Source organism: Benincasa hispida, chromosome 4 (genome assembly GCF_027475165.1).
Source record: "Benincasa hispida cultivar pf3 chromosome 4, pf3_genome.v1.1, whole genome shotgun sequence".
Lineage (NCBI taxonomy): Eukaryota > Viridiplantae > Streptophyta > Magnoliopsida > Cucurbitales > Cucurbitaceae > Benincasa > Benincasa hispida.
The window spans coordinates 625,953-634,668 of NC_143481.1; the positions used below are offsets into that span (position 1 = coordinate 625,953).

Sequence of the window (8,716 nt, forward strand, 5' to 3'; positions counted from 1 at the left end):
TTATATACTATGGTATATATTTTTGTTTATTTCTTACTACTTTGAATTTATGATGTAAATTGTGATATAAATTAAATTTATGATATATACTGTGATGTATATTGTACTGTCATATGGATATGGTTATATTGAAACTTTTGAATGGTACGAAAATCTGTTTAAGTACATTATATTTCATATATTAGTTAGAATATTTGCAAGCATCTAATACAATGTTCTAATGTATATTTAAAAATAACCATAAATCCGTCAAAAAAATCAACAAGTTGTCGTGAAACCAGTTGTATTCAAGCGTATATCAAATATATTTATCAGTATATTTCATATATTTGTTAGAACATTTCTAAATAAACAATAGAATATATCACATAATATAAGAAAATCTAACTTGAAAAACGAAATGGAAAATAAAACCATATTAGATGTCATTTTTCTTCCTAAATGAAAATGAAAGAAAATTATATTAAAATAGCCCTTCTAAGGAGTTTGGTCATTACTTTTGTTAATGTTTTGTCCTTGTTCCACGAGATTTTTTGGAAAAAATTTATTAGTTGAATTTGAATTTTATATATGTATTGATTTATAAATAAGTAGGTACATGATCTAGTACATGTTCCTTTGATTCTTTCTCTCAAAAAGTAAAATTGTTTTTGGACTTTGTAACTCATTCTCAAGGTTGGTTTGTCTTGAGGGCTTGTAACTTGTTCTCGAATGTTGATTTGTCAGATGGCCTTGCAGCTTATTCTTGATGTTGACTATTCTCAAGGGCTTTGCAACTTATTCTTGATGTCGATTTGTCTCAAGGGCCTTGCAGCTTGTTTTCAAAATTATAGTTCTTAGGTTTGGAAGTCAGCTACTTTTTGAAATTCTTTTGATCTACAAAGATGTGTTTGATTTTCAAGAGTTTAGAGAATGTTATACTTTTTGAATTTTCTCTAGAGTCTCAGATTTCTTTTTAGATCGTCCATTGAGCTTTTGACTGAAGGAACTTCAAAGAGTCCTTTAATCTTCTGAAAATCTTCAATGTTTTACTCTTTAGACCTTCAGGAGAGTTACAAACACTTCAGAGCTTTCGTCTTTTGATCTTCAAAGCTTTTAAAAAAATTGTGTTTTTTAGATCTTTAGAGCTTCAAACTTTGGATTTTTAAGCTTGGGAGATTTAAGAGTTTCAGTCTTCTGAGCTTGTGAGCTTGAAAACTTCAGTCTATGGAGATCAAAGCTTCATAGCTTCCGCCCCCTAAATGAAGGGATACGACCGCTATTTATAAATGTTTCCCATGGGCCTTACATGGGCTTGGGACTATTTGTTTTTGAGATTTGACCCAGTCTTTCTATTGGCCCAAATTTTCGCCATGAGCTCGAATTATGTTGGGACTTTGGATCTGAGTAACTTCGATTACTCGACCTAATACAATCTATAATTTTCACAATGGACTTAGAATTTCATATGATGAGGTGGCAACTTGTGACTAACCAAAATATCCCATTCAACAATCCTATCACTAGCAATTCTGTTATTTCAAGTTCATTATTGAAATTTCAAAAACAAAATGGTTAAATGGTTTGGTAACCATTTGATTTTTTGTTTTTGTTTTTGAAAATTAAGCCCATTTCAACCACATTTCTTATCATGATTTGCATTTTTCTTAATTACAATGATTGAATTCTTAACCAAATTCCAAAAACTGAAATAACTTTTTGAAAGTTACTTTTTTTAATTCTCAAAATTTGGCTTGTTTTTTAAACCATTGGTGAAAAGTAGATGAAAAAGGAAGAAATTTGTGAAATTGTCCAAAGTAACCCCCTTTAGTTTTCACATTTAAAAAACAACGCGCTTTTTGAAATCTCACAGAATTGTTTTGTCTCGGGCCTTCACGGGCGAGATTGGGCCCGAGTTTGTGTTTGAAACATAATGAATTCAAATTATCCAGTTGTGTAAAAGGACAAAAATACTCATGCTTTTAAATGACCCTTTCATATACACGAAAACCCTTTAGACGATCAAGTCCTCAACTCTCTTGAGATATCCCTGCTTTCTCTGTGAAAATTTCCTTCTTTGCGGTTATTTGTATCTTTTAAACTTACTTATTTTAGAGGTATTTCCTTCCTTTAAATATATTGTTTCATTTATGATTAGAGGTTTGCTAGGGTTTTTGAATGTATCTAAAGTATATGGATCAATACTTCTAACCATTTCATATATAATGAAATCTGGCTTGATGATTGTGTATGTTGCAATATTTGTTCATTTTTTCTGTATGTAGTTTGTTGTTGATAATTTTCTAAAATTATCCCATGCTATTTCGATTGAATTTGTTTGAATCTCGATCGAGATTCAATGAAGTGGGCCTAAGATCGTTTGGATGTGTACTGAGATTGGGTTTATTACCTTTGAGTTTGGAAATTTTGTATACGATCTCGAGGTAAATGTAGCTCAATTTTATTCTCGAGATTTTATACAGAATGGGACGAAAACCCTAATCTTGTGGCATGTCTGTGTAAATGGCCCGAGTTCTCATTATTAGGGCACGATCTCAGGCGAGTTTTCCACCGAGTTCTTCACCGAGATTTAAGCCAGATTCTAGATTTATGTGTATTGTTTTGTTGTTATTTTACCTCCTTGATTATTGAATTGAATGTATGACTCATGGTCTATGTGATAGATGACACTGGTAACTAAGATCCAAACTTCTTATCATTTTTTGGCAAATCTAACTTGTTGTTCTCATCTGGCGAAAACAGTCTCGAATATTAAAAAGAAGTTAATACCTAGACAGTTGTATATGTTTAGGCAGACTATTTTTGGCCATTTTTTTAGATGTGGAGTTAGTTTTTAATGAGTCTCTATGTCATTATATTCTTCTGCGGAAGGTACTAGAGGATAGGGAAGAAGTTATTAGTTTTAAGTTGCTAGGGAAGAAGGTTTCTTTTGGTTGAGACGAGTTTGATATTATAACAGGTTTGAGATATAGTCCTTGGTGTGGAGTTGATTTTGATCAGGATAGAGCTCTTAGTCTTAGGAAGTTGAATTTGGGAGATAGGTCCAACATGAATAGGATTGAGTTGGACAATGATTTCTCGAATTATCAGTTTGAGAGCGATGAGGATGTGGTGAAGATGACTATTTTTTATTTCATCGAGTTGGCCACTTGAGACACATTGTCACCAATTAAGAAAAAATGGAGATCTTCTTGATTATGATCATAAAGGAAAATACATTCGGCCTCATATTGTACAAACACCTTATAACTAATTCAAACTAAACAGAATTTATCCCACTAATTCTATATATTTTCCGTAAAAACTCCTCATACTTTATTCTAACGTCGACAATCAGCCCTTTCAACTAACTCCCTGTGTATTTTTTCTCATCCTCCTTCGATTCACCCTCAAAATAAACAAATATACGAGACGTTCCTGAAAAAAAAATCATATACCGGTTCAACAAACTTAATAAATTCAGTCAAAATCTTGGGGATATTGAATAATCTCGATGCAACTATATAAACATCTTGCCCGGAATTTCAAACCCTACGCTAAATTTCAATGGAATTATACTCAATCGCGACTGAGATTATTGAATTTCCAGCATAAACAACCACGAAAAAATAAATTATTGGCCTCGACAACATGCTAATAACAACTACAACAAATTTACAAAAGATAATATCGTTACATTTACCTTGCTTTTCTTGAATGTAGGCAAAAAGATGAGACTTGAGGGTTTTGAGGACTGCCAAACACTAGAAAAAATTTTGGATCACTTTTAGAAAATTTATTGAGCAAACCAACATCTCTTTCCCAAAAAATGGGTTATTATAATAATTATATTATTTTTATATTACCGTGGGCATATTCGTAAATTTTTTTTCCCATCAATCGAATTTGATATTCAAAAGTTAAAATAATTAACACAATCACGGGCCCGATCTCGTCCGAGAATGCTTGAGAAAAACTAATTCTACGAGATTTCAGAGAGCGTGCTATTTTTGAAATGTGAAAACTAAAAGGGGTTATTTTGGATCCAAAAAAGTTGAAGTAGAAATAATGTTCATAGACTTAATTTTAAAAAATAAAAACAAAAAACAAAATGATTATCGACCTTAAATTTTGATATATAAAAACTAAACTCAAAACTCATACTGCAGGCACAACAACTATTTTTCATTTAATCTCAAGTTATGACAAAAGAATTTTCACTCAAAAGGTTTATGATTTCAAGCTCTTTTCCTTTATTTTTTTAAGACAAATTTAAAGTAACGTGAACTATGAAGTACGGTATTTTGTTTTAAAAAAAAAAAAAAAGAAAAAAAGAAAAAGAAAAGAAGAGAGAGAGAGAGAAAATAAAAGAGATGAAAAAGATAAAAAAGATAAAGGTAATATGAAGTACTTTGACAAAAAGTCAAAAAGTATTTTAAAGTATTTTTTTCCTTTTTTTTTTTAATTAAAAAAGTCCAAATACATTATTATAATTAAAATATTGAACCAAACAGCAAAATAATTTATTATAATTAAATTGCTTTTACCAGAAGCACTTGTTGTAAATGCATTTTCAAATCAACTCTTGAGGTTCTCCCACTTAATACCATGGTATATTTTCTTATGGATTTGTCTTATAAAATGATATTTTAAATTTGAATTTTGTGCTTAAAGAAATCTACACTATTCTTTGATTACCTGTAGGTTTATTCTCATTGTTTTTTCTTAAGCATACTCAGAAATCATCTTTGACTCAAAACCTATTATGAACACAAGTTAAATACATTTCAAAATTTATAATTTAAGGAAATCTTCAACCTTCAAACACGTTTTTACCTTCAAAGTAGCCTTCTTAAGAATATTCTACTCCAGAATTTCTTGTAATTAAAACAATAAAATGATGCTTGAAAGCAATTTCCCATTTTAATTTCTTTTAATCAAGATTTAAGAAAAAGATTTTTTTTTCTCAATCTAAGCAAGGAATTGTTTTTTGATAAAACAACGAGCTAATTCAACAACTCGGATTTGGAGGGAAAAAAAACAACAAAAATAAAATCAAATATGTTGAGAAAAACCAATACAAAGGTTTGTTTTGTCAAATGTTAACAACAGCAGCAGAGCTCGAGACGATTGATCATTAACCAATGTCAGTTAGATGGCTTTCCTGAAAATATAATAAGAATTGGGTTGAATAGAGAGCGAAGATTTCAGCATAGAACAAGTTTTGATTAGCTTTTCTTTTTACCTACAAAGAATCAAACATGTTTGATCCTACAATATTGAAATGAATTTCAATAAGGTATTCTACCCGAACGAATTTCGTAACGGCAACAGAAGAAAGTCCTCAGTTTCGAAATTCTCGTGACTCTGTCAATCTCTTTCAAAAACGACCTCCAGTAAATCATTCTACATTTGGCGAGGGACAAGTCGTTTCTCTCGAAGTAATGTCCTTGACGAGTCAAAACATGTCTTCAGCTCATGATTGATGAGAGCTTCAGAGACAGTCTTCAGCTGGGATCATATTAAGATCTGGTAAAAAGAAACCACCACTTTCCATTGAATTTATCTCCCGTGTCTCGTGCAATTCTGATTGTGTACCATTTCCAGGGACGGTATGTATTGGTGAAGTTGCAGGAACATTGTCGGTTGTAGGATCCACACTTTGGCACTGTTGATTGGGAGCTACTGGCTTCGACTCATCCCGAAGATGATCTGATGATGCATTGAAATTCAGATTGAGCTGAAAAACATAAGTTCAAATCAGAAGAGCCAACAGCAAGATCAGAAGGCAGGTTTCACATATTATTACAATGTCCATGCCGGGTTAACGTTCATACATTATCAAAAGAATAACATCAAGGTCTCACATTTCTTAATATTTTAAGACAGTATTTTCATCTGGGTTCTGAGGGAGATTTTTGAATCACCTTCATTTTCTTCAACTTCTCGTTGTTAGTCGTCTGTTCCTTGAACGTTGCGTGTAAACTTTCGAGCTCCTGTTCGAAACCAATGGACTTTCATTAAACAAAAACAAAAGGATGGTTTTGATTGGCAGTGCGTGAAGATTTTATTTTCAAATGAACATTAATTACTACTTTCTCCCAAAAGCACTTTTCAAAATTTAAGAAGAGATGTGGTGGTAAGGATAGATCTGAGAAGTTTAAACTCAAAATACTCACTCACTCACCAAAAGAAATGTTTTTAAAAGCAGAACACCATGATTAATTTATTCGAAAACACTTTAAAAAGGTAGCAAAAATATTTTCAAACACACAAACTAAGTATTTATTCAATAAAACGACCAGACTACTATAATTCTCTCCAATTCAGGAACCCTCTTTGCTTTAGTACAGCAAACACACCTTTCTGAGATGTACCCTTTCCTTCAAAAGTAAAGACTCCTCCACTCTCAGATCAGCCAATGCCTGCAAAAGTTTAGGTAGTTCAGAATAATAAAGTAACATAAGAAAAAGACTAATAATTAATCACCCAATCATCAAATGACATTACAAGAATTCGAACAAAATCCGACTCAGTGAAGTTGATTTAGTTAAAGTTTTAACACTGAACTCAAGAGATGGGAATTTTTACCTTCCTTCTCTTTAACCTCTTGGCCATGGCAGTGCTAGAACTGAATTCATTAGTACCACACCCCTGCACAAAAGGTCAACCCATCAGAAACTACAAAGAAAAAAGAGCACAAAAGTCCACAATTACATTCAGATTTTTTTTTCAAAAGGGAGCTCTATTTTTTTTTTCTTTTTAATTATGATAACCAGTAATTGAATGACACATCATCAAACCCACATGGTGGCTCATCAATCTAATTTAACCTCAATTTCTTCTCGAGAATCTTACTATCCATTGCTCGCGTGACCCTTCACGTGCCTCTTCTTTCAATTTAATGGCTTTTAAAATGAAAAACTACTGCTAACAAAGAAGGGGGAAAAAATGGAAATAAAGAAAAAGATGATCATTGACCTTCAGATCTGAGAACCCAAAGGATCAAATAATAATGGCTATTATAAACCATTTCTCGATGGTTCTATTCCAAGCCGTCCGATTATGGGGGGTTGTACGTGGGACATACGCGCACAAACTAATTACTCTGGTCTCGAGAACAGAGGATAAACAAACATACTTTGTTCGATGACTTCGCTAAAACCAAACGCATCCTATCTCTAACGCCGTTCTCAGACGACGAGAATATCGATCTGATGATTCTGATGAATCTGATCCCCACCATTATTCAGTGTTTACCGGCTCCGTTCCGTCCAGAAACTTTCAGTTCTGGACTTAGATTACCCTCCACTTAACGACGCTTTAAAGAACGAAAAACAGAGGAAAAGAGGGCCATCGTTGAAAGTGAAATTGTGGGGTTCTTGGTTCAAATGCGTCTTTGACAAAATACGAGCAATTCATCTCGTGGGGTTACAGAGTCAGCCATGAGGAGAGAAATACTCGTGTGTCGGCGGAGAAATTCGCCAAATACAGGGGAAAAGGAAATCGCCACGGCGGAGATCGATGGCTCTGTATCTAACCCAAAACCAGAGAGAGAGAGAGAGAACGAAAAAAAAAAAAAGGAAATGAAGATTGGGGGGAAAAGGAAAAAGAGTAGAATCGAGAAAGAACCTTGGATCTGGAGGAGTGGGAGAATTCGGATGGATGGCTGGACTCTTCGAATCCATCGGCGGTGGCGGAAGGGGATGTATCGCCACTCCAAGAGAGAGGGGTGGTAGGGCTGCATCTGGTGGAGGTGGAGTCCTTATTCTTGTGAGCAATGGCATCGAATCGGAAAGGGGAAAGAATCCTGGAACGGCGTTGTCTGAGACCCCATCTGGGCGGAATAACGGTAGGTAGCGGAGATTTAATCGACGAGGAGGCTTGAGACTGCTTGAGACGAACCAGTAACTCAACGACGACGCTATCATCGGCCATGGCGGCACACAACCACTCATCCTTCAACACCATATTGAGCGGCGCGACGAAAGGGGAGAGATGGGTAAGGTATGAAGAGAAAAACCCAGAGAGAGAGAGAGAGAGAGAGAGAGAGAGAATTGAAGAAGTAAGGGAGAAGGGGAAAGAGGGAGTGAAAATGAAAATGGTGGAAATTAGGAAATGGGGGAAGGAGGAAGAGATTCCAGTTATTCGTTTTTGTTTTGTGGGCTATTAGGGTGGGTGGGGGCGTGGCTTCGGGCCCGCATCTCTTTCCAGTATTCACCATTCTTTTTCCTTTTTCTTTTTAATTAATGATATCATATTACCGGGAACCAGCGTTCTTTCTTTCTTTCTTTTTTATTGGGGGAAAAAAAAAAAACTACGGGACCCACCTACCTCCTGCCACGCCGAAATGTAGGTTCGGTTTGTTAACTATGGTGGGCTTCACATGGGCCAGCCCGGAACTTTTGGATGCAGCCCAATAATATTTTCGCAAAACTCAAGATTCTAAATCATTTTATATAATCCTTTTATTAGTGGAACAAATATGAGAATACTTAGTTTTAGAAAACTTTTGTTTACTACAAAAATTTGATGGTTGAGGATTTTACATTCTACTTCAACAGAAATAATACATATTAATTAAGTTGTAGTTATTTTTACTTTATTTCAATAATAATAATAATAATAATAATAATAATAACAATATTTTGTTTACCAACATAAAATTACTCAAGGTGGATTAGCATCTCGCTCTTGCTCTTTTGGATTTAGATTTTTCAACTCATTACTTTCTCTA

General features: G+C 33.9%; 1 protein-coding gene across 1 annotated transcript; it reads right to left on the minus strand.

Annotated features, from left to right (window-relative positions):
• Positions 1–5,184: 5,184 nt before the first annotated feature.
• LOC120076783 (uncharacterized) lies at positions 5,185–8,233 on the minus strand. Its single transcript, XM_039030692.2, has 5 exons — positions 7,612–8,233; positions 6,571–6,633; positions 6,342–6,404; positions 5,907–5,975; positions 5,185–5,719 (listed from the first exon to the last, which is right to left on the minus strand). The coding sequence occupies exons 1-5, from the start codon at positions 7,948–7,950 to the stop codon at positions 5,474–5,476; spliced, it is 780 nt and encodes a 259-aa protein (XP_038886620.1). The 5' UTR covers positions 7,951–8,233; the 3' UTR covers positions 5,185–5,473.
• Between the last annotated feature and the right edge of the window lie 483 nt (positions 8,234–8,716).

Bases quoted from the DNA above. Each gene is read 5' to 3' on its own strand.
- LOC120076783 (XM_039030692.2), bottom strand. From the start codon at position 7,950: ATGGTGTTGAAGGATGAGTGGTTGTGTGCCGCCATGGCCGATGATAGC. The intron at 6,405-6,570 runs GTAAAAATTCCC...AAACTTTTGCAG, and splicing joins AGAGGTTAAAGAGAAGGAAG to GCATTGGCTGATCTGAGAGT. The intron at 5,720-5,906 runs GTGATTCAAAAA...TATGTTTTTCAG, and splicing joins AGAAGTTGAAGAAAATGAAG to CTCAATCTGAATTTCAATGC.